This window comes from Oryctolagus cuniculus, chromosome 1 (assembly GCF_051225735.1).
Source record: "Oryctolagus cuniculus isolate XC-2025 breed Fujian yellow rabbit chromosome 1, ASM5122573v1, whole genome shotgun sequence".
Lineage (NCBI taxonomy): Eukaryota > Metazoa > Chordata > Mammalia > Lagomorpha > Leporidae > Oryctolagus > Oryctolagus cuniculus.
In genome coordinates this window covers 102,068,549-102,095,574 of record NC_142867.1, presented here as the reverse complement: position 1 = coordinate 102,095,574, position 27,026 = coordinate 102,068,549, and the positions used below count along the sequence as shown (strand labels likewise).

The 27,026-nt window shown below is 41.8% G+C and overlaps 1 protein-coding gene across 3 annotated transcripts in view; it reads right to left on the bottom strand.

Annotated features, from left to right (window-relative positions):
• The window catches only part of ZC3H12C (zinc finger CCCH-type containing 12C), a 78,296-nt gene extending 52,109 nt beyond the window's left edge, over window positions 1-26,187 (bottom strand). The window contains exon 1 of one of the 3 annotated variants that reach the window (XM_051849607.3): window positions 25,777-26,187. In XM_051849607.3, the coding sequence (XP_051705567.3) occupies window positions 25,777-26,088 (312 nt within the window). In that variant the 5' untranslated portion in view covers window positions 26,089-26,187. Of the gene's footprint in view, window positions 1-25,304; window positions 25,452-25,520 lie in introns of those variants that run through there. The other 2 variants (XM_051849617.3, XM_051849619.3) reach the window with 2 other exon arrangements.
• Window positions 26,188-27,026: the final 839 nt, after the last annotated feature.

Below are 27,026 nucleotides of genomic sequence, written 5' to 3'. Positions count from 1 at the left end.
CAGGTCTCAGGAGGGTCCTCTGCTTTTTTTCCCAAAGTTGTCTACAACCTGGATCTCCTTAACCTCTGTAATCTTACTTCCCACTTTCCCGCAGGTGAAGGGAGAGAAAAAGTGAAGTTATAAGTGCTGAAATAAATTTCCTTTAAGTCCAGTGCTGCCTCACGCATATCACACGTGTCTCCCAAGCTCAACTCCAGGCTTCTTTTTCCATTACATTTTCTTGGATTAGTCTAGTTTTGTTTATTTCCTGGTCCTTTGGTTTCTATAATGTGACTGTACTGCACACTTTAGCACTTATTTATGGACCAGACTGTGTATTTTTTGAGAGAACCATTTATTCTCCATAACCGACAGGGTACAACCTGCCTGGTATATAGCAGTGTGCTGGGCTCTAGAAGGTCTCTGAGTGAAATGCATACCTGGTTAAGAAGAAAGCCCCCTGCAAATCTGAGTGTAGGCATTCATATGAACAAAACCACTGCCCAATGTCTAGGAAGAGGACTTAAGTCCTAGAGAGCCAGTCTCTTTGGCTCTGCATTTCTCTCTGGGACCTGCCCACAAGCACGGACCACACAGTTACTCTGCTCTCCAGCTTGGCCTGAACCTGCATGGTTAAATCTTTCTAACTCTGTAGTTCAGTGTTACTACATCTTCTGTGCCATCTATGAAGGCTTGTTCTCCAATGGCTCCACCAATAAAAAGGGCTGCTACTGTGATTTCCATCTCTTAGGCTCCTTGTCTAGAACTAAGGCGGGAAAAAAAACCTGTTCCAATTCCACCAATATTCAACAATAAACATGCTCTGCTAGAAAGAACTAAAAATTAGTTTCGTTATTAAGAAAAAAAGGAAATAAAGACAATGTAACTTTAATCAGGCCACTTGCATGCAGATAAAGTTTAAAAAGGGGAAAAATTCAGTAACAAAGAAGCAAGATAATGCTCCTCAAAGTCAAAATTCTTAAGATCAATGAAAATCTTTAGTATTACATCATCAAGAATTAATAAACCTTCATTCTGTTCAGGATTCAGAGATCAATGTAAAATAAATCCATAAAAACAGCATTCCTTTCCAGTGGTCTAAAAATAATAGAATCCTCCTTTAATTATTTTATGTTATATTTTTGATTATTTGCTTATGTATTTGAGACAGATATCCCATCTGCTGGTTCATTTCTCAAATGCCTACACCAGCCCCCAGAAGGAAGCCAGGAACCTAGTCTCAATCCTAGTCTTCCATGTGGCTAGCAGCAACCCGATTACTTGAGTCACTACCACTGCCTCCCAGGGTCTGCATTAGTATGAAACTGGAGTCAGGAATCAAATCCAGACACCAAAAGGGTACTCAAGCATCTTGATGGCTATGCCAAACTCTCTTCCCTTTACTCATTTTATATGATGAAATATTAAACCACGATCTGAGACTTCATTCAGATATTTTCCAGGGATTTGCTTCTCATTAAGTGTTTTTTTTTTTTTTTTAAATTCATTAAGCAGTTAAGTTTGTGAGAAGATCATCTTCAACTTCTATAAGACTCCTATAAATACTCAAAGAACAAGATTTTTAAATAATTAATTTATTCCAAAGGTTCTTGTTGGAATGATAACTGTTGTATCTCAAGCCATCTTACAGGAGCAACACAAGACTGCTTGTCTTCTTCAATCAATCAGATCTCGAGTACAGACCCCTGCAAGTCCTAGCTCCATGTCTAAACTCCATTTCAGCAGGAAGTAGCCGGAGAGAAAATGGTGCCCCATCTCCTTATCTAAACTGAGTCAGCCATTCTCGCTCATTGCCCAAAAGATAGATAAACATTAGAATGTATTCTTGGGACCGGCATCGTGGCTCACTTGGTTAATCCTCCTCCTGCAGCACTGGCATCCCATATAGGCACCGGGTTCTAGTCCTGGATGCTCCTCTTCCGGTCCAGCTCTCTGCTGTGGCCAGGGAAGGCAGTGCTTGGGCCCCTGCACCCACATGGGAGACCAGGAAGAAGCACCTGGCTCCTGGCTTTGGATTGGCTCAGCATTCATGGTGGCCATTTGGGGAGTGAACCAACAGAGGGAATATTTTTCTCTCTCTCTTTCTCTCTCTCTGTCTGTAACTCTACAAATTAATTAAAAAAATAAATTAAAAAAAAATAATGTATTCCTTGCCCTTGAATCTCATTTGGGTCTCACACTCTATTGCCTTCATACCCCACCCCCCACAGCCACCTGAAAGACCACTTCTAGGTTCCCCTCTGCTTGCTACTCCCTACCCACACCCCAACCCGAGCCCTCCTAAAATATCTAAAGGCCTGGCCCCTAGGGGTCAGGGCCTTCTGCCAGTGTTCCATCATGTGTACAAATGCTAATCTAACAGAACAGCTAAAGAAGGAAGAGCAGAAAGAGAAAACTCAAGAGGAAAAAAGGATATATATGATTTTACAGAACATATATAAGGTAGCTAAAGGGGGTAGTGATGTGGTGTAGAAGTTAGTTAAGTTTCTATCTGTGGTGGCAGCATCCCATATGGGTGCCTGTTTCATCCTGGCTGCTCCACTTCTGATCCAGCTTCCTGCTAATGTGCCTGGGAAAGCAGCGGAAGATGGCCCAACTATGGTGGTTGTGGCCATTATGGGGGTGAATCAGCTGATGGAAGACCTCTCTGTTTCTTTCTCTTTATCTCTCTCTCTCTTTCCACCTTTCTCTTCTTTTTTTCCCTGTATCTCTGCCTTTCAAATAAACAAAAAATAATTTAAAAAATAACAGAAATTGTGAGTAAAAGATAACCAAAATATGCAATTTTACATAAAACAAAGTACATATACATTACTTGAATTAGAAAAATGATTAGATGGCACTTAAATGACACTACTGCTTATAGTAGTGATAACAGTTACAGCGGCAGCATCAAAAGTTGGTTAGGATTCATTTCTTCTCTTCTGATGCCACTTTCTACAACAGTCCTCAGTTTCTACCTGGTACAGGTTCATTTCTGTACATCATTATCTTTAGGCTGCTTATACCAAATGGCACTATGAGTGCGACTTGTCCTTGTGAACGTGTTCAATCCCTCCACTCAGGGAGGGAAGTATCATTACATTCTTGGAATTGTGTCTATGAACTACATGATAAGTGCTTATATTACTAAAAATAAATTGAAAATAAATAAATTGCTCCAATTAGATTGGTAATTAAATAAAAGAGAAAAGATAGCAAGTGCTGGCGAGGATTGGAGAAAAGGGAGTCTTGCACATTGGTGGGAATGTAAATACATGCAGGCACTGTGCTGCCTGGAGATGCCTCAGCAATCCCAATCCTGGGTTTAAATGTAAGGGAAATAGAAGCCCTCTGTTCAAGAGAAACCTGCATTCTCAAGTTCACAGCAGCCCTGTTCACAATGGCCAAGAATGGAAACCTAAGTGTCCATCACTAATAAAATCTTATCATTCACAATGACATGGATGGAACTAGAGGTCATTATGTTAAGTGAAATAAGCCAAGCAAACACAGAAAGACAAGGGTCCCATGATCTCACTCATATGTGGATTCTAAAAACAAGAAGGTTGTAGAAGTAAAAAATATGATGGTTTACTTTTATCAGTGGGCTGGGAAAGGAAACAGGGAGAGAGTAGTGGGGAAAGGTTGATTTCTAGGTGCTAAGTTAAAGCTAGATGGGGTAACAAGTTCGGGTGTTTTATTGCACAGTAGGAACAGATAATGTTAATGCTATGTACACTTCTCTCTCTCTAAAAAAATCTAGAAGACAGAATTTTAGATGTTTTTACTATAAACAAATGTTAAATGTTTGAGGAAAGGGGGCTGTTGCTGTGTCACATTGGGTAAAGCCGCCCCCTGCAGTGCTGACATTCCATACCGTCACAAGTTCAAGTGCCAGTTGCTCTATTTCTGATCCAGTTCCCTGCTAATGATGCCTGGGAAAGCAGCAGAAGATGATAAAAGTCCTTGGGGCCTGCACCCACGTGGGAGACCCAGAAGAAACTCCTGGCTCTTGGCTTTGGATTGGCCCAGCTCCAGCCATTGAGGCCATTTGGGGAGTGAATCAGCAGATGGAAGACCTCTCCCTCTGCCTCTGCCTCTCTCTAACTTTACCTTTCAAATAATAAATAAATCTTAGAAAACATGTTTGAGGAAAAAGATAATTTACCCTGATTGGACATTATACAATGTATACATGTATAACATCACATGGTACCCCATAAATACATAAATTTTTATATGGCTGTTAAAATTTTTTCAAATAAAATTTTTTTCATTTTTCTAATGTTTTTTAAAAATAATAATTCTGCATAGTAAGCTAATTTAAAAGCACTTAATCCAAAGCATTATTAGGAAACTGACAAGCTGCAAAAAACAATTGTATTGGAGTTAAAAGGGGGATCATTGGGTTTGTTCTTGCTAATGGTATAGAAGAGAGTATAAACGGTATATCAAATGTGTTCCCTATAAAGGAACAGATGGAAAAATTAAGACATGACATGATAGTGAATAATCGAAGAGGAAATACAAATGTACTATGACAAATAAAAGTATAATATTAACTAAGTTGGATCAAAATATAAATTCTTAAAAATCAATGTGGAAAATATGAGCTTTTATATCACTTCTTATTAAGATGAGAAATTAAATGCTTGTGATAGTTCTGCTAACAGCCTCATACGACTGCCTTTAAATAATGCATACTACTGATTTTAGACAAATTCTCTGGTATATAAGAAACTGCAAAACACTGAGAAGTGAAAAAAAATAGACATGTTAGAAATTACTTAGTGAATTACTAAGTGAAACTGGCATAAAAGTTTACAATAACATTTTTCATTATAGAGTTCTGTTCATATCAGTAGGTGATGTAATAATTAAGATAGTAAGAATTCTAAGTACAAATGCACATATACTGTTAGCAGTTAAATATGGAACAGGAATCATCCTAAATAGCTGCTCATGCCAGCTGATTACAAACTCTAACAGGGAAGGGCGTCTTGTGTTTTGTTTTCTGGGGTATCTCCATTACCTACAAGATTATCTGTAACATAACAGATGCTGGATCAACGGACGCTAAACAAATGATGGCCAAAATCTCTTTTGTTTACCTTCCTAATATAACTTACACTCGAGTCAAATTCACATTTTTAAAGCAGTGATTCTCTCAGCTAAGGCTGCACATTGGAGTCATCCTGGGAGATTTAAAAATACACTGATGTCAGGGTGCCACCCCTACAGAATCTGTTCTTACTGGTCTGGGAAGCCTGGCCACAGGTGTTTAAAAAGCTTCTCAGGTGATTCTGGTGTGTAGTCAAGTTTGTAAACATGCAGAGTTTGTTTCTTCTGGAATACTTTTTTCCACAACTTCTAATTAACTCCAATCCATTACTATTGAAGATTCAGCTAAAATTCTAACTCTGCCATGATACCATTCCTGGAATGCTAAAATAATGCTGGAACAACCTCAACAACAAAATCCTTCTTTGAATGATTAAAGTTTTGTACAGGGTTTGGCATATGGCTATGGCATGATAAATGCTTAAAATGGTGCATAATTCCGGGAAGATGCCACATAATAGAAACTCAATAAACATTTATTGAAAGAATGATATAGGATGGATGTTGTTGGCACAGTGACTTAAGCTACTGCTTGGGATCCCTGTATTCCATATTGGAGTGCATGGGATTGAGTGAGCCTCCACTTCTAATCCAGCTTCCTGGATGAGAAAGCAGCAGATGATGACCCAAGAACTTGAGTTTTTGCCACCCTCATGGGAGACCTGGATGGGGTTCCTGGCTCCTGATTTAGGCCTGGCCAGTCCTGGCTGTTGTGGACATTTGGGGAACAAACCAGCAGATTGAAGATATCTCTCTCTCTCTCTTTCCCTCTTTCCCTCCCTCCCTCCCTCCCTCCCTCTCTCTCTCTCTCTGTAGCTCTAGCTCTTTCAAATAAAACTTCAAAGGATGATGTACAGTAGATCCTCATTATTTACATTATATATTTATCAACTTATTTACTTGCTAAAATTTATGTGTAACCCCCAAATTAATACTCTTAGGGCTTTTTGAGGTCATTCCAGTGACATATACATAGGAAAGTGGTAAAAATTTGAGTTGCCCAAGGCATACAACCCAGCAGAGGTTGAACAGGAGCAAATGGTTCAGTGCTCACCAGTTCACTGCGGCAACTTCACAGAACACAGCTACAATACGAAGCAATCGTCAATGCTCCCTCTCTTCAGAACTCTTACAGATCTTAACTGTAGTTTTTAATACCAGGTTCCCTCAGCAAATGGAATCTCCTCTGAGACTACATCAAGAACAAAGGACGACCTCTCCGGCTCCAGCTTACAGTGTAGCATGGTGAAGGGGCAGGGGAGAAACCGTGAACAGAGAGTACAGGTCCCGTGATGGCAAAGTGGTTAAAGAACCTGGGATCAGGGAAGGCTTCTGCTATAGGATGCTATTTGTGCAGCCATCTGAATGCAGTGAAAGAAGAGGGATAAGAAGGCACTGGTCAGAGTGTGGGGGTCCACACAATATTGGACACCAAGCCTAATACTAACAGGACACTACTGAGAGGGGATTAGCACCTTTTTAAAAGAGGATCCAATGAGCTCCCTTGTTTCCCTCCCACCACGTGCAAATACAACAAGCTGGGCCATGCTGAAGCCAGGAACCAGGAGTTTCTTCCGGGCCTCCCACATGGGTGCAGGGGCTCAGGCACTTGGGCCATCTGCTTCTTTCCCAGGTGCATTAACAAGAAGCTAGATCAGAAGTGGAGCAGGAACCAGCATCCATATGGGATGGTGGCACTGCGGCCGATTCCTCAATGTTTCTTTTACACAGTGTTTCACTGAGCTCTTGGGTTTTCTAGGTATATATAATAAATCAAATTGCCTCTTCTTTACCAGTTTTTTAAATCTTGCCCCAAGCTTCTACTTGCATTGTAATGTTAAAGAACATGATCATTGCACATTGTTCCTCATGTAAATGGAAATGACTCTAGTGTTTTTTTAAATTTATTTATTATTATTTTTTTTTACAGGCAGAGTGGACAGTAAGAGAGAGAGACAGAGAAAAAGGTCTTCCTTTGCAGTTGGTTCACCCCCCAATGGCCGCTGCGGCCAGCGTGCTGCGGCCGACGCATCGCGCTGATCCGAAGCCAGGAGCCAGGTGCTTCTCTCCTGGTCTCCCATGAGGGTGCAGGGCCCAAGGACTTGGGCCATCCTCCACTGCACTCCCGGGCCACAGCAGAGAGCTGGACAGGAAGAGCAGCAACCGGGACAGAATCCGGCGCCCAAACCGGAACTAGAACCCTGGGTGCAGGTGCCGTAGGCAGAGGATTAGCCTATTGAACCGTGGCACCTGCCGACTCTAGTGTTTTTATACCATATATATGTAAAACAGCTTTGGGCAAATTAACCTCCCCATGCTTCAGCTTTCTCAACTGTGGGGGGGGGGACTTTTTTTTCCTGAAATTTAATAAGCTAATAAATATAAAATTCCTAGGATCTGTAATAATAAGCATTTTCTTAACTTGCTTTGCCACATTTTGATATCATTATTTTGTTGACTTAAAGGGATATGGGGGCCGGCGCCGCGGTTCAATACGCTAATCCTCCACCTACGGCGCCTGCACCCAGGGTTCTAGTTCCGGTTTGGGCGCCGGATTCTGTCCCGGTTGCTGTTCTTCCTGTCCAGCTCTCTGCGGTGGCCTGGGAGTGCAGTGGAGGATGGCCCAGGTGCTTGGGCCCTGCACCCTCATGGGAGACCAGGAGAAGCACCTGGCTCCTAGCTTCAGATCAGCATGATGCGCCGGCCACAGAGGCCATTGGAGGGTGAACCAACGGCAAAAGGAAGACCTTTCTCTCTGTCTCTCTCACTGTCCACTCTGCCTGTCAAAAAAAAAAAAAAAAAAAGGGGGGGGATATGGGGGGGCTGGCACTGTGACATAGCAGGTAAAGCTTCCACCTGTGATGCAGGCATCCTATATGGGCACCAGTTCTAGTCCTGGCTGCTCCACTTTCCATCCAGCCCCCTGCTAATGTGCCTGGGAAAGCAGAGAGGATGGCCCAAAGGCGTGGGTCCCTGCATGCATGTGGAGATCTCTGTCTCTCTCTCTCCCTCTTTCTATGTAACTCTTTCAAGTAAATAAATCTTTTTTTTTTTTTTTTAAAGCGATATGGAGAGCAGTGTTAAACCTAGTGGTTAAGAGGATGGTGGGGATGCCCATGTTCCATATTGGAGTGCACGGGTTTGATGCATGGTTTTAGCTCTTGACTCCAGTTTCCTAATAATTCAGACCCTGGGAGGCAGTAGTGATGGTTCAAATAACTGTTCCTGCCACCCATGTAGGAGATCTGGATTAGGTTTCCGGCTCTCAGCTTGTCCTGGTCCAGTACCAGCCACTGCAGGCATTTGAGGAGTTAAGCTGTAGATGGGAGCTCTTTCTCTGTGTCTCAAATACGTGACACACACACATACGTACACCCATTTTTAAATACCTAGCTCTCTCCAAATTATTTCTCATTACCAAACCTCTGGCCAATGAAAAAGGGAGGTAGACTAGACTGGACCACTTCGTCCTATTGAGCCACCATTAACTATAGAGATCAGACTTACCAGAATTCTGAAACTTGTCTTTGGACACTTAACTATAAATTCCAGGGTACAATTTCCTCTGGCATAGAATCCAAAGAAAAAGAGGATGAATAAAAGGGTGATTTTATAATGTATGGACATAAGGACCAATACCATACCGTACTCTCTCCCCCAAAACTAATCAAGTACCTTCATGCCTCTGTATCTGTTTCCTCAGCTACCCAAAAAGTGATAACAACATCATCAAAAGTGTAGGGTTTTATAAGGATTAAATGAGTTAATATAACATTAACTTAAAACAGTGCCTGTTGGGGCCGGCGCTGTGGCACAGTGGGTTAACGCCCTGGCTTGAAGCACCAGCATCCCATATGGGCGCCAGTTCTAGTCCCGGCAGCTCTTTTTCCGATCCAGCTCTCTGCTATGGCCTGGGAAAGCAGTGGAAGATGGCCCAAGTCCTTGGGCCCCTGCACCTACGGGGGAGACCCAGAAGAAGCTACAGTCTCCTGGCTACGAATCGGCACAGCTCCGGCCATTGTGGCCAATTGGGGAGTGAACCATCAGATGGAAGACCTCTCTCTCTCTCTCTCTCTCTCTCTGCCTCTTCTCTTTCTGTGTAACTCTTTCAAATAAATAAATCTTAAAAAAAAAAAAAACAGTGCCTGTCACAAAGTGAATGCTAAAATATATCTTTAAAAAGATTTACACATAAGGGGAAACCGCAGTACAAAACCCAATTTTTATGACTTATTTTATATTTTCATTGAGGCACTCCTATACCCATTAACCTCCTTTCATAGAAGAGTGCTTACCACAGAACTTTCTAAAGTAATCAATTGCTACACTTTGAGTTGGCTTTCTCAAAAGATTCATAGATTATTAACCATTGAGAAGCTAAACTGACTAAGGAGTTAATTTTATTGATAATAACATGATTTACATATAGAGTACCTTAGCTCTTAGGGAATTTTATAGATATTAGCTGGTGACCAAATTTTTTTAAAAAATTCTATACAAATAATACCGCTTTAAAGAAATACTTTGACAAGAGACAGGAATAAAGCAGCATAAGCCATGATTATAACTCAGTATCCAATGAATTCACTTCCTAACTCAAGAAACATTTATCTGAACGCTGACTATGAGAAAGGGATAACACAGAAGTCAGAAGGATGAACATGGTTGCTACTCTCTTTTTTAAAATTTTTTTTAAGATTTATTTATTATTAGAGAGACAGAGAGAGAGGTCTTCCATCTGCTGGTTCACTCCTCAAATGTCTGCAATGGCCAGAGCTGGATTGATCTGAAGCCAGGAGCTTCTTCCAGGTCTCTCACGTGCATGCAGGGGCCCAAACCCCTGCCATAAGCGAGAACTGGATTGAAGAGGAGCAGCTAGGACATGAACTGGTGCCTATATTGGGATGCTACCAGCCCCAACTACTGCTACTCTTAAGGAGGGTAACATTAAGCAGGAGGAGCCCATGTTATAGTGTAGTGAGTAAAGCCGCAGCTGGTGACTTGCTGGAATCCCATACGGGTGCCAGTTCATGTCCTGGGTGCTCCACTTCTGATCCAGCTCCCTGCTAATGGCTTAGGAAAAGCAGCAGAGGATGGCACAAGTGTTTGGGCCCTTGCTACCCATGTGGGAGACCTGGAAGAAGCTCCCGACTTCTGGCTTCTCCTTGGCCCAGCCTTTGTCATTGCAGTCATTTGGGGAGTGAACCAGCAGATGGAAGATTTCTCTCTCCATCTCTTCCTCTCTCTCTATAAACTTTGACTTTCAGATAAATAAATAAATCTTAAAAAAAATTTACCAGGGAAATAAATGCGCATCGGTATAATACAAGGCATGCCAAAGGTAATGGTATTAACAAAGACACATTACAGAATCCAAAAACAAAGCCCAAGATTTGGGAACGTTCTAAGAGGCAACGCATATGTGAATAAGGAAAGACAGCAATGGCATATTTTTATACACACTATGGGGTACCTGTGTATGGTAGCGGGAAGAGGAGAGTAAGGAAGGCAGTGAAATAAAAGGACCCTGCCCAAAAAAACAACAGGATCAAAGGCACAGAAATGTGAGAGACGCTAACACACAGCACTGTGTGACTGATCCATAAACAGAACGTTCTTCAAAGAGTTCATGGAAAATGGGTATTATGAAAAAAACTATGCATGGATTTAAAAAAAACACACGAAAGTAAACTTATCTCTAAGTTTCATTTTTCCATGAAGTTTTTCAAGTGTCAGATTCCAGAAGAAGAGGCTAGAAAGTGAAGATGTGGCTAGTCATGGCAAGTCTTGAATGCCATATTAACAAGTTTCAATTCTGGTGATGGGAAACAACTGAAAGTTCTGGAGAACGGGAATAATGATTTCTACTCACATTTTGGAAAGGTAATGAGGAATCACTGAAGGTTTTTGAGCATGTGAATGACTTGTTCCTAACTATATTATATGAGGTAGCTCCAGCTGCATTTGTTTTGGGAGGTAAGAAACACAAAAGACAGTAAGTCAGGAAGGTATAATAATCTAAACAGAAGGTGACCAGGATCTAAGGTTAGGCAGGAAAAAAAGAAAGAAACATGAGACATTTTCCAAGACAGAGCCAACAGGTCTAATCAAGATTAGAAACTAAAGACAAAAGAGGACACGATTGCATTACAAAAGGGGCCAACATACATTACAATCATCAACATATTTTAAATTACAATATAGTGAAATAAATAACAGGATGTAGCAGCAGATCTAATAATAACACTCATGATTTTGAAGAAGTTACAAGTACAGATGATATGTCAGGGTATTTGCTTCAACTGTAACATAGAAAACATTGTGATTTCTGTGAGTGAATACTGCTATTAGTGGGTTTGGTGCTGACATTCACAACTAGAGGAAGCACTAAACTTCAATTAGAGAGCATGCAACATCCCATCCATCAACACAGGGTCATCAAATTCTACTCACTGACCCTTTGGGAAGCCACAGGACATGTGTTAAAAGCTCCTGGTTAGGAAACAAGTGTGCTGGAGAAGAGATGATACATAGGTTCAGCAGAAAAATAAGATACAAGAAGATATTTATGCAGGTGGTAAAGTAGGACCAGAATTGTTTCAAAAGCCTCTCCCCTCCCCATTTTGGTGGGATAAGAACTTTAGAAGAATGGATTCAGTAGAGCAGGAGATGCGAAAGAGACATGTGCGTACACATCAATGAATGAATGAGATGAACTGAAAGCACAGTAACTTAGAGACAAAAAGGAGAAACACCAGTGAGTGGAGAGAATAGCATTCTTGTGTCCATCAGACAACCTCTGGTCTGACTTTATCTTGTAGTTCTCTGTAAAACTAACCAGTCTACCACTCTCAACTCCTCGGTCCTTCCCTGCGTCCACAGGACCCAGTGGGCCAGGACTGACAGAGTGATAGGGAAAGGTAAGAGAAAGGGCCTTCCTCAGGAGCACGTCAGCTTTTCCTGTGCTGTTCCTCCTTTTCTTTTCAAAGATTTATTTATTTGAAAGGCAGAGTTACACAGAGAGACGGGGAGAGACAGAGAGAGAGAGAGAGGTCTTCCATCTGCTGGTTCACTCCCCAAATGGCTGCAACAGCCAGAGCTGGGCTGGTCCAAAGCCAGGACCAGCTTCTTCCGGGTCTCTGGAAGAAGACCAACTTGGGCCATCCTCCACTGCCCTCTCAGGGAGCTGGGTTGGAATGGGAGCAGCAGGGACTCCAACTGGAGCCCATATGGGATGCCGGTGCCACAGGTGGTAGCTTTATCTGCTACACCACTACCACTATGCCAACCCTGCTCTTCCTCCTTTTCTAACCAACCCTTCTTTCATTCTTTCCAGCACTTCAGATACCTAGATGCACTTGGCAACCTAAATATTCCACCCTGATTGCTCCTTCTGATATTCTCCCCACAAAAATCAAAATCCTCAAGGAAAAATCAGTTAGGGTATTAAGATACTTTCATATCTAAGTGGGGAGGCCCTTAAGGAAGGGGGTAAGTGCAATGGATTTTGTAAGGACAGCCTAATAAACCAAACGATTACTCCAACTAAAAAATTGAGGAAATGCTATTAAATATAAGAATCTTAGTATACTTCCGGCTCTGCTTTCCTTCCTTAATCCCACACCTTTCCTCCTCTGTGCTTGTGTGCTAATGCGTTTATGTGTAGGTACACATATGCACCCACATGGAAAGAAGGATGCGAGTGGGCATGGAATCAGCTTACTCCATTTCTCCCTCTTGGAAGAAACTTTCAACCTATTTATTGGGTTTGATAAACAAAAAGTTACTGGGGAAGCAAAGATTTGGCAGTTAACTGATCAATCAGTGTTCAGAACTAGTATTTCCACAATAAGTAACTGAGCATTTTATTTTACCTTCTAATTCTGATTCTTTTTTTTTAATACTCCTGGGAGCTTTAATTTTCTTTCTTTTTTTGACAGGCAGAGTTAGATAGATACAGAGAGAGAGAGAGAGAGAGAGAGAGAGAAAGGTCTTCCTTCTGTTGGTTCACTCCCCAAATGGCTGCTACGGCCAGTGTGCTGCACCGATCCGAAGCCAGGAGCCAGGTGCTTCCTCCTGGTCTCCCATGTGGGTGCAGGGCCCAAGGACTTGGGCCATCCTACACTGCCTTCCCAGGCCACAGCAGAGAGCTGGACTGGAAGAGGAGCAACTGGGACAGAATCCGGCACCCCAACTGGGACTAGAACCTGGGATACTGGCGCCGCAGGTGGAGGATTAGCCAAGCGAGCTGCGGCGCTGGCCCTGATTCTCTTTTTTAAGAGGTAACACAAAAAGTTGAGCAAGAGGCTATCACACATTGGGAAGCATGAGAAGTCTATACACTCTAGGTTTATAAATGAAAATTATTTCAGGATTTTGATCATATATAAATCCATGTAGAACTATCCCATTTACATTAGGTATATATCCTGAAATATACATGCAATCTATTAAAATGTACATAAAAGTTAAGGACTCATTTGTTACCAAAGTAGGAAATAAATACTTATGATCTACCTGTAATTGTGAGGACTGCTCAGGCCCAAGAATCAGCAGCCAGTAGCACATCTGCCAAATTAGCATTCTGGCTGCTGGCTGCCACTCCGGAGTTCCAAAGTACTTTGTGCACCTGCCAGGTCTTCACTCAGGTGCAATCCCAGCATGAAATGGTCTCAAAGCTGTGCTGCAGCTGCCAACCAGGTACAGGCTCCCCAGCTATCCGGGCCTGCAGGAAAACTCCCTGCCTCAACCAACCTCACAAAATTCACTCTGTGCATTTTTTTCTTATAAGCTGATTCCTGATTCAAAACAATCATACTTGATATACATACTACCCATACTCTGAAGCATTTTTTTTTTTTTTAAATACAGAAAAGTGTTTCTATCTTGTGGAATCAGGATTTGGCTTCAGTTGCTTATTATGCTCTGCTCATGTTCTTATTCAAAAGAAAGGTTGTAAATGTGGAATGACTTCTCTGAGTCCACTACTATTTGAACAGTTGATAATCCCAACCATAACCAGGACATTAAAATTCATTTCTATTTATGAAATTTTACCATCTCACAGTTAGGGTGGGAGCACTCAGAAGATATTCCCTGAAACACTATTAAACTGGAAACAAGAGCAGAGTGGGCAGCACGGAGAGGCCACAACTCCCAACCGCCAGGCAAGTCTAGAAAACCCACAGAAGGGAGCACAATGAGGGCCATGGGGTGGGGACATCTGTCAGCAGGAAGATTCTTTTTAAGGACTTAAATATTTTTAAAATAAGCTGGGAGGTCAGTTTATTGTGAAAGTTACAACAGCCTATCCTCACATGAATGGGACACAATGCCTGATAACCCAAAGTATTAGATTTATTACTCTTATTCATGGGTCTTAAATGATGATTATGTGTATACCTGAACTCCAAGGTATACAGGTATTTAAATAACAACAACAAAAAACTACTTCAGTTGCTCACATAATATTACTATTCACTCTGGGTTGTTTGACTTTTAAGGATGAGATGCAGACATCTATACTAGACCAGCTTTTTCCAAGCACTGAAGAAAATGTTGAGAGTAGAAACACATTCTGACCATTATACATAAAAATGAGAGCTTAGCAGCAGCTGGATAGCCAAAAACAATCATAAACCTTAAAAAAAAGTAACTATAAATTAAAACTCCTTTCCAAATAACTCTGTAGTTTAATAAAAGAAGTTTAAGAGTATTTAGAAATGGATAATAAAATGATAATCTATAGGAAGTGGCCAAACTGATAATCAAAGAAAAATTTATGTTGTAAATACATTTAATAGAAAACAAGAAACAAAAGAATAAACCATTTACACTGGAAAGAGTAAAGTGAGCAAATAAACCAAAATAAAGGTGGATAAAAGAATAAAATCAAAAGCAGAAACAAACTAGGAAGCAAAAATAAAAAGTAAAACTGCTTAATAAAAAGGAGAGCTGGTTCTAAATGACAGATGAATGAATGAATGAATGGTTTCTGAAAAATCTGACCAAGAGATCTGGGAGCTCTACAAGTACATTCCACTACAAGTTTTCAGTGCAATGGAAAAAGTTCTTTAAATGTAACATTTCTGCATAAATCTGTGTACCAACTATTAAGAAACTATAACCAAAACAGACTTATGAAGAGACTGCAAGTACAAATAATCACGGAAGAAGTGAAAACTTTATTAAAAGATTTATGTAGTTTATTCCATTCCAGATAAAGGATGCTATTCCATTGGTTCTATGATGTGTTCTAGCAAAACCTCAAAGCTTCCAGCAACTCTCATTTTATTTAGATTACTCTAGGGTGCTCAAGAAGATGGAAGGCATTCCAGCTGGTTTATGAGGCTAGTGTAACTATCGAACAAAACCCAACAACAAAAAAAAGTTGTATAGAAAAATCTTAATTAGATTTAAAAGCCCAAAATATAAGAAAATTATTTAGCATACTCAAATTATAATAATTAAATAACCAGGTAGGTTTTATTCAATATCAACAGATTTTCCAATATTGAACAACCTTGTTAATTCAACTTATTACATGTACTAAATGCTGTTGTGTCAGATTTGAGTGTGGAAAATGACCTGAGATATCAAGAGTGTCTACAGTTTTCGTTTGAGCAGCTGAAAGTGAGGGGATAACATTTATTCAACTTGAGAAAGAAATAAACTTGAAGGTAATTTTAGTTTCAGATACCAATAGCTCTCTAAGTGGAGCTGTCTACAAGTCAGTAGTGTATGAAACTCAGGATTACAGACATAAATACAATAGTTCTCGGCATGCAGATGGTAGTTTAGAATACAATGTTGGCTGGATTCATTTTTGGAACAGTGTAGAAAAAAGACAAGAGTAAGCAAAATGTTAGTAACCTTAGTGGAGAAAGGCACTCTCTGGATTTGTGACTGCCATATTTTCATGTAGTATATATGCTGCTATACCGAATCACTTTTCAACTCAGTAAACTGTGAGTTCAGTGCAAAAATTATTTAATCATAACATCACGACGTCACAATGCATTGCCTCTGGAAATTCAGTGGCACTTCTCTTTGGAGTTTATAAATTATGTGGGACTTTTTGACGGGCAGGAAATGGTGCTTTGCAAAGATGCCTAAGGGGCTGGGTGAGGAGGGTACAGGAACATCAATCCTGCTACTTCATTTGAAGGGGCTTGTTCTGGGGAGCACAAATTTCCTTTACTATTACTCATATTTAAGGTATGATGTAACAAGTGGACAACTATAAAAAAATAGGCCTCAAAATGTATAATACTGAGATAAGAACAGAACTAGTAGGTGGGTTGAAAGCAGTAAGATTTCAGTTTTCCTGGATTTATCCTGATGGATTGCATGTTCAAGGAAAAAGGAAGAGATTATGTCTCAACACTGAAAATATATTGAAGACGTTTCTTAAAAGATATTTAGAGATGTAATCACTTCAGGGATTCCCCTTTTAACATGCAAGTCTATTTTTATGTCTCTCACATTTAACTCTTACAACAATTTTCATAACATGCATATATAAGCACAGGACACCTGTGTTTAAAAACAGTCACCAGAATTTTAAAAAGCAAAATACCAAAATGAAAGCCCAGTAAAATTAGAAAGAAGTTCTATATGCCTATTAATCAATACTGTTCTTTGATTTTAGCCACTGTAATACAACAAGGGAAAAAAAAGATACAATTGAAATACTGGGGGGGAAACAGATATTATTAGGGCATTACTTCCCAAAAATCAAGAGAATCAACTGAAAACATGTTGGCTCTAGGCCCTAAAATTTATCTACCCGTTCAGTGGGTACTCAAATGGTATATAAAAGTGAACAACTTTCTTTTATACCTGCTACTACGAGGTATAAAATTTGGTACAGGCTGAGATACCCTTACCTAAAATGTTTGAGTCCAGAAGTGTTTCCAATTTTTTATTCAGCATATTTGCACATACATCATGGGATATCCTGAGGATAGGACCCAAGTTCAAACACAAAATAATGTATATTTCATATATGCCTAATATGCATAGTCTGCAGGTACTTTTATACAATATTTTTAATGATTCTTGTGCATCAAACAAAACTTCATGGTGTGGAATTTCCTAGTTTCAGTGTCCTGTTGACTTCAAAAAGCTTCAGATTTGGGGGTTTTTTGGATTTTGGATTAAGGATGCTCAGTGTTTATATAACAAGGGAAATTGTGCTCCAATAAAGGGCCCAAGGATTTAGGTTCAGCCACACACATTATCACTTAATTTCCAGTCATGATATTACAGTGAAATATCTTATTTCATGTAATTTTACAGACCAAAAAACAGCTGGAAATTACTAAGAAATCTGTGTAACATCACATACATAACCAGTTAGTGTGCCAACAGGAACTCAGACTCAGTCTTCATTACTCTACAAAAGCAGATTCTCAGCACTATTATGACTATTCTTGTCTATCAAATTAACAAAAACAGGCAGCGTGGGGAAACAGTGGTAGGTGCAGAGAGACGGACATTCATGCACCGCTGCTAAGTCTATACTCTGGTGCAACATTTCTAGAGGACAATTTGCATGATTACATCTGGAATATGTTAAAAATATCAATGTGGACACTGACCTATTTACACATTTATCTCACTGTGACTTATTACAATGAGAAAGAAGAAAAAGCTGGTTACAATCTAAATATCCAACAACATAACCTGGATTAAATTATAGCACTTGAACAGACTAAATGACATTCAGCCAATAAAAATGATCTCCTAAAAGGATATTCAATGACAGAGAAGAACTACCATAAGATATCCAGTGAAAAGAAACAAAAAGATAAAATAAAAATAAAAAAAAAAAACAGAAAAGAAGGAAAAAGAAACAAACTACACAAGCACATGAGGGATCTTTTTAAAAAGTTGATGGAAAATCTGTATTATGAAAATACTATGCCTAGGTTTCAAAAATTTTTGCAACAAAATAAACTTTCAATTCCATTTTTCTGTGAATTCTAGAGTAACCTGTACTTTTTTTTAAAGATTTATCTATTTGAAAGTCAGTGTTACATAGAGAGAGGAGAGGCAGGGAAGGGGGGGGGGGAGAGAGAGAGAGAGAGAGAGAGAGAGTCAGTCTTCCATCCGCTGGTTCACTCCCCAAATGGCCGCAAGGGCCAGAGCTGCGCTGATCCGAAGCCATGGGTCTCCCATGCTGGGGCAAGGGTCCAAGGACTTGGACCATCTGCTGTCCCAGGCCACAGCAGAGAGCTGGATCAGAAGTGAAGCAGCCGGACTCATGGACTCAAACTGGCACCCACGTGGGATGCCAGCACTGCAGGCAGCGGCTTTACCTGCTATGCCACAGCGCCGGCCCCAAACCTGTACTTTTTAAAAAGGATATGTTATATGGATTAAAAGACTTAAAAATAAAAGCAAAGAGTGGAAAGCATTTAGCCTAGCAGTTAAGCTGCTTGGTTTGATTCCTGGCTCTGGCTCCCGATTCCAGTTTTCTGCTCAAGTAGTCCCTAGGAGGCAGCAGTGAAGGCTCAAATAATTGGGTTCTTGCTACCCACATGGCCAACCTGGATTGAGCTCCTGGCTTTCCATGGGCCCAACTCCAGCCACTGTGGCCATTTAGGAAGTGAACCAGCAGGTGGGTCTCCCTTTGTTTATTTTCCAGTTTTTCAAATAAATTTTTTAAAATTATAAAAAGGTTAAAAAATAAAAACAAAGGTAAGAAAATTATATGTAGGTAAGAATTATAGATGATTTTCACAATCATTTTACATCTTGTCTATATTTACAAATGTGATAAAATATATTTAAATATTAAACTCAAAATTTAATTTTAAAAATCAAATTGAAGTACTCAAAATAAGCAAAATGCAGTTTCTCCATCGAAATCCATTTTTATAATGCATGGCACTGCTTTTATTTTAACATTGTTTAACCCACGGTTTTTATCTTACTTAAATCACTTTTCTTAGTAAATAGAAACAATGGGACCAGCATTGTGGCATACTGGATTAAGCCACCTCCTCTGATGCTGGCATCCCATATGGACACCAGTTCATGTCTTAGCTGTTCCACTTCCAATCCAGCTGCCCAATAATGTGCATGGGAAAAGCAGCAGAGGAAGGCCCAAACGCTTGGGCTCTTGCACCCAGTTGAGAGAACCCTGGGTTCACCCTGGTCCAGGCTGGGCTGGCTGTTGTGGCCATTTGGGGAATAAACCAGTGGATGGAAGACCTCTCTCTATTGTCTCTCCCTCTCTCTAACTCTGACTTTCAAATAAATAAAATAAATCTTAAAAGAAAAGAAATAAAATGTACTTTACCTAAATAGATCATTTATTGCACATTTTAAGTCTTTTAGATCTGTACTAGTCATTTAAAATTATAGAAGCATTCCAGGTAATATCTAATACATAAGATCACCAATTCAATGGGGCCATCAGAGAAAATGATGACAAAGATTTTTTAAAAGTGTTAAGTCAACAATGAGCAGATAGCTTAATTACACAGGGACACTGTTCCCAAGTGTACAAAATGATAAAAATAAATTGGAAAGTAAAAGCCAAGATTTGAAACAGACTAAATCACAGAATAGGGATAAAAGTAAGCCCACATAATTTTGAATAGGAAATGAGCACAGATGACTAAGAACAAAGAACAAAAGCTAATTTTAGCTTCACCCTAAAAGACATAAAGATTTGAAAGCCCTTTGAAAATCTTAAAATATAAACTGACGTATTAGAAGCAATAAAAGTAAATGATTTTACAGAAATTTTAAATGTAGGAATTCCAATTAATCAGAATACAACTGAGACCCAGGGGATAAACAGAAAAACAAAACATAAATATGGATACGGCTAAATCCTTTCACAATTTTGAATGCCTTCTTTGTGTCAAGCACTTTTACATTCGTTATCTTGAATCAGTAGATAGTGTCTGACAGATTAGAAATCAAAGAGAAACTGAGAGAGGGTCACAACCAGAAAATGGAAAGCCAGTGTTCAAATCCCAGGTCTAGCTGATCTCATACACTCTACCTCCTTCTCCAGACAGTACACATTTTAGTTCTTCGACCCAGACTACCTGAGTTTCTTTTCTACCTAAAACTTTTATTTTAAACATGATAGCATGCTGTAATCCAGTCTTACAGCAGGTACCTCAGCAAATTAGAGTGAAGGGGTAACAATGTCATCAAGCAGAGAACTATAATCATTGATAAGAATCAATATAGGGGCTGGCACTGTGGCACAGCAGGTTAAATCACTGGTTTGAAGCACCGGCAACCCATATGGGTGCTGGTTCTGCTCCACTTCTGATCCAGCTCCCTGCTAATGTGCCCGGAAAAGCAGTGAAGGATGGCTCAAGTCCTTGGGGCTCTGCACCCATGTGGGAGACCCGGAAGAAGTGCCTGGCTTCTGGCTTTGGATCAGCTCAGCTGATTTTTGTGGCAATTTGGGGAGTCAATCAACGGATGGAAGACTTTCTCTCTTTACCTCTCTTTGTAACTGTCTTTCAAATAAAGAACTGTGTACCTCTAAATAAAAAAAAAAAAAAGAATCTTTATAAAAAATTGATTCTGCTATTCTACTCCTAATCTAAAACAAACAAGCTTAACAGGTACCGCTATTCAGAATACATCGGAAATTTCAGTAACCTTGGCCAGCTTCACCTCTCCAGCATCAGTCAAGCAAAACAATAATAAAAGCCTTATATAGTTGTTGTCAAGCTAAATTAGAAAGTACATGTAAAGTCCTTAAGCCTGACATTGACATAACGTCCAGTATGTTAGCTTTTACTTTCCAAAATAAGTGAAATTATAGACTTGACTGAAGCCAGGAACTCCATCTGGGTTTTCCCACATGGATGGCAGAGGCCTAAGCACTTGAACCATCATATGCTGCCTCCCAGAATGCATTAGCAAGTAGTGGAGTAGCCAAGACTCTGACAGGCACTCCATGATGGGATGTGGGCATCAAGCTGTGGCTCAGCCCACTAGTGCCACAGTGCCCACCCCAAGAATTATGACTCATCTCAGACCCCTTTACTTGCTTCTGTTCTTTTCCACCATTAGCAGATTTAAGTACTACATGACATGTAATATTAAAAATGTATTCATGAAATATCTACCATGTGCCAAACCATGGAGAAGAATCAGGATAAAACCATGTGGACCACAGGCCTTGCCCTCAGTGAGCCTGAAGACTGCTGACAAGATAAAACAAACACACCTAAGCACAGCATGAGGTACGATCAGCAGTCAGTATTATCAATTAATCCTATGACAAATGTATGCACTAGGTAGTTTTTCTCTATTTTATAAAGAGCAGAGACAGAAAACAGAAGAAATGAAGAAACAATAAACAATCATCTAATATGCAAGTTAGGAGATTTCAGATGGCTTTAATTTTATCTAGGTTTCACTTCTTAATCAACTTGCACAACTTCATAATTTAAAATATAAAATGAAAGTCAACATTAAAATTAGATATTAAAGCTCATCAAATTATCAAAGATTTTAAAAATGAATCAAACATGGGATGAAATCAGTATGCTCTTTGCTAACGGTGTGCATATCAAAACTTTTTTGAAAAAGTTTTTAGCCATCAAAAACTTTAAAGCTTCTCTCTGATCATTATTTCTAGGAATCCATCCTAAATACACAAATGCAGAGAAAAATTCTTTGCTGAATGTTTAATGAATGCATTATGACATTAAAACACTGAGAAAAAACAAGTCTAAATGATGTAGGAAATTATTAAGTAACATTGTCATGAAAAAGTATTTGAAATATTTTTAATGTCATAAGAAAATCCTTAGTGCATGTTGAATGGGAATGGGAAGGTGGAATACAAAGTTTCATAGACAGTAGATTTCTAAGTACACAGGACAGTGAAATTTCTTCTGTAGAAATAAACTCTTAAGAAAAAATGATTCTATTGTATCATTTAAACTGAACATAACAGAAGAATCTATTAACATGTATGAGATTACAGAAACCTTAGCATCTAACAAAGACTTATCCTAACTAAGCTGGGACTCTCCCTCTGCCATCACCAATTGCGGGACCAGTGTTGAAGGCCCCCGAGGCATATCAGCAGTTGAAACACAAGCAGCTTTCTTAGAATATTTGATAAAAAAATTTGAGATTCAATCTCAGAATCTCAATATTTTAAAGTTTGGAATCATGATTTTTATTATTCACTTACAATCTTATTTAATATTTCTCTTTCTAATAAAAACTATATCCCAAAACTTTACTTGCTACCTTAATCATCCACAATCCCTCATCATCCATTACATAACCCAAATACTATTCCACTCATTCCTGTTTTCTTGCCATGGTTTCTTGTCTCATACTACTCACCTAGAAATGACTGCCCCCCAACTCTGCCTACCCCCATCCTACCTTAATTTTTTTTTAATTTACTTATTTTCATTTTATTTGAAAGACAGATGGAGAGATATCCTCCATCCATCACTTCCCAAATGCCTGCATTTGGCCTGGGGCTGGGCCACGCCAAAGCCAGGAGCTGGGAACTCAATCTGGGTCGTTTACATGGGTGACAGGGGCCTAAGGACTTCAGCCATCTGCTGCTGCCTCCTAGAGAATGCATTTCCAGGAAGCTGGGTCCAAAGTGGAGCTGGAATTCAAATCAGGCATTCAGATATGGATCTTAATTGCTGAGCCAAATGCCTGTCCCTGAATGCTACCTTGAGTCCTTCCCTAGTGTCTGAATTTTGGACTTATTTGTCCATGCAAATAAGTCTCCACTTAGCATCAAGGTCAGGGTCTTACAAAGAACCTAGATTGCTACTCAATAATTATTTGCTGGAGGAAGAGACATGTAGGTTTCAAATGAACAATAACTGCAGGTTAGTTAATAATCAATCCTACATCCCAACATGAAAGATTTTTAAAAATTCCCTACTTATATTTTGTTTCTTTAAAACTGCTATCAAATTAGAATAAAAGAATTCTTATGAATTTATATACAAAACAATGAAAGACACTAAAAATGGATAAAATGAGAGCAACCCCTTTACACTATGGTTTCCTAGAATTAAGTAGAATGAGAAAAACATTTTAAAGGTAATTTCTATTAACTACTTGGGGTCCAATTTAGCAGATGTAACCCACGAAAACACAGCCCCAGAGAAGCGTGCAGTATAAAAATAGGATATTTTTATTACTCTGGTAATTAAAACAAAAATTTAGTAAAAGGAAGTGACTAATAAAAACTCCCATCGGCATAAAACATTCCAAGTTTCTGTTTCCAACCCTTCAATATTTCCCACTATGTTAAAATAGTTGCACTGGGCTATTAAAGAGGCTAAAAAAAATGTTGAATCTTTTTTGGTGGTTGTTTTATATACAAGTTCATTGTATTTTATTATAATGTTTGCTAAATATTTTTATTATGACCAAATGCTAGAAATGTAACTGTAACTTACTTTGAAAGTAAAACCCATTTTTTAAGTAAAAATCCTCAAATATTTTTAATTATAGATATTTGGTCGACTATTCTGGTATTTTTATGGTACCTTCAAATAGAAAGACTTAGGTAACTTAACATAAGGCCACCAAAAAGGAAGAAAACAGGTGAACACTGTAGCAAGTCTGAAATAGGCATCTTCCTGAGCTTATCACAAGGATTAATTTTGTAAAATACATCCCATATGGGCTCCAGTCCCAGCTGCTCCACTTCTGATCCAGCTCCCTGCTACTGAGCCTAGGAAAGCAGCAGAGGATGGCTCAAGTCCTTGGTCCCTGCACCAATGTGGGAGACCTGGAAGAAGCTCTGGCTCCTGGCTTTGCCTTGGCCCAGCCCTGGTTGTTGAAGCCATTTGAGGATTGAACCAGTGCATGGAAGATCTCTTTCTCTTTCTCTCTTTCTCTCTCTCTCTCTCTGTCTGTAATGCTGCCTTTCAAATAAATAAATATCTTTAAAAATATTTTTGTAAATCTTCGGTGAAGCTATTATATATATATATATATTTTCAAACGCCAAGCAGTACAATTAAGAAATTACTACTAAAATTAATGGGATATATGTGATTAAATAAGTGACAGTCATACCCTAACTCATGAACATCATATTTAATATTTAATATGGGTCCGTATACTGCCTTGGTGACACCTTATGGTTCTTGGAAAGTCCAGAAAAATGTGAGGCACAACTTTAGAAAATGAGGAACCAATCTAACAACTAAATTTCTAAGTAACACAGTATTTAGGCCCAAGAAACTCTGTATCTAAGATGCTTAAAAAAAAAAAAAAAGAAGCATCTGAATCACTAAGAGCCTGGTGGGCCTGGAGATACTGCAACACAGGCTTGCAACCAATAGGAAAACTTTCCCTGATTCTGGCTTAGATTTCACCTCTTTATCACAAAACTCCCAGCACAAACCGGCATTGTCAGCGGATGCCCAAATGTCAAGAACCCCAGCTAGCATAAGCAAGCAGCTGGAAGGGACCGCTCTGGTCCACGACTTCAAGGGGGTCAAAGAGAAAATAGCTTAAGGAAGAAAAGTGAGATTTCATGTCTCCAAGTTATATGTGGAATACCTCTTTGTAGGGAGTTCAGAAGGGGAACTGGCCGCGCTCGGAGAAAAGGGAGACCGGGCCGGAGGCTGAGGGGTCAGGGCGAGGGTGGGAAGGAATGGTCTGGAAGGGGTGAGGGCGGATCGTTAGGACCGGCCAGGAGAGCGGCGGCGGTTTGGATGGAGGGGTGGTAATAAAGCGAGCGGCCGGGGCGGGATCCGAGATGTCCGATCCAGCCACCCCGACCCCACGACAGCGCCGAGGGCCAGAGTCGCAGAAGCGGAGCTGCGGGTCCGTTTCCATCGGGGGCGCCCGAGCCCGCCTCCATGTCGGCGGCCGTGCCCCCCGGCGGGTGCCAGTGGACGGTGCCCTAGGCCGCGGAGCCGGGGACACCGGCCTCGCCTCGCCCGAAATCCCGGCGGGGACGGCGCTGCCCGCCGCTAGGATGCGCTGGGCTTTCCGCTCCGCACCACCTGCGGGGAGGGAGCTCCGTGACCCCACCTTCGGGAGCCCCGACCCGCTCGGGCCTGGAGAGCACCCTACGCGGCCGCTCCGGCCCTGGCCCCAGCCCCGGCTCCGACCCCTCCGCCCGGGCGCGGCTCCGCGGCCCTCGCTCCGCCCGGCTCCCTCGGGACCGCGCTCACCGCCCCCCTACCCCCTTCCGGAGGACAAACCTTGGAGCCGCTACGCGGCATGACCAACCCCGCGAGGAAGCGGCGAGCCGGCGCCGGGGCCCGCGGCGACCGCGGCCACCTCGGCCACCTCGGCCCTCCCCGCGCCGAGCCGCGCCCGCCCTTCCCCGCGGGCCGCGGCCCCGGCGCCCTCCTCCCCGGGCTTGCACAACTCACACCCCCCAACGCGCGCGCACACGGATCTGTTGCTCAACCTACTTGCAGCCTCTTCTCAGCAGCCATCACAGCATGCCCTGGAAGCCGGGGCAGCCCCGGGGCCCTCCGGTAGGCGGCCGCCTCTCGCCTCAGCCCTGGGCCGCCGCGGCCGCCGCTAGGGCGCGGGGCAAGCGGGAGGCTCCCCCATGCTGCCCGCCAGCCCGGCCAGCCGGCCGCACGCCGGGGCCCCGGCTCCGGCGCGACCGGGCCCTCGGCTCGGCCCGCCGCCCGCGCCGCTGCTCCGCGGGCGAGAGCGAACCTGGCTCAGCCGCCCGCTGCCTCGCTCCTCGCCCGCCCGCCTGCAACCGCCGCCGCCGCCGCCGCGCCGCTTCCTCCTCCCCTTCTCTCCTTTCCTTCTCCTCCTTCGCCGCCTCTGGAGAAGAGGTTGGCAAACCAGCACCTGCTGCTGGAGATCGCCGAGAACTGAAACAGGAAACCCCGAGCCAAGGGGAAAACCCGGGAGGCGTGGAGAGGGGTGAGGGGAGCTGCTGGAACCTGTCGGGCGCGACCCAGCCCAGCCGCCGGGGCTGCCCGAGGTTGCCGCGCCTCCTCCCCTCGTGCCCATTCCCATTCCCGGCCCTACCCAGGGGTCCCGACTTCCCCTCGCGGCTCCCCCATTCCTGTCCCGCAGGGCGCCTCTCCCCTCGCCAACCCCTTCTCCCCCTCGCAGAAACAGGGCTCGTGCCCAGGGCGGTCAGGGAAATCGATGGTTCTTCTCGGGGCATGTTTCCCGTAGTTGTTTTCTTATTATCCAATATTCCGTAATGAGGGAGAACCACACCCTGCATGAACAACACCAGTTAAGGGTATTGAAATAAATCAAAGGGCTGAGATTTCACCCAGGGAAAGGACTTCTTTTGGCTAGCAAATTGGTCCTGTTGCAAATGGCAATCACGCTAATCTCTGGAAAAATCCAGATCCCTCTAAAGAGGTGGGGGAGGAAGCAAGCCCTCTGGGCTGAGGTGGACGCCTGAGTTGCAAGTTGGAAAAGCACTGAGGTCAGAGAGCCTTTCTGCTTCACTGAATTGTACAGCACAATCTAGGTCAACATTTCAGAAACGTTCAAATAATCTTACCTTCCTGTCCTCACTCCTAGCCTTGGACGGATGCATTTGCTTCTGCAGCGAAGAGGGAAAGACACCTGATGGATTGTGCCCCTACCATGTGCCACAGACCAAGTAGCACGTTTGAAACGTTTATCCCATTCAATTGTCACTACAGCCTTGTGGACTTGTATTATAATGCTTTCTCCCTTAGCAAGTTGAGGTTAGAAAATTTGCTGACAGGCCAGCACTGTGATGCAGCAGGTTAACGCCCGGGCCTGACGCGTCAGCATCCCATATGGGCACTGATTCTAGTCCCAGCTGTTCCTCTTACAATTCAGCTCTCTGCTGTGGCCTGGGAAAATAGTAGAAAATGGTCCAGCTCCTTGGGCCCCTGCACCCACGTGGGAGACCCAGAAGAAACTCTTGGCTCCTGGCTTTAGATCGGCTCAGCTCTGGCCATTAC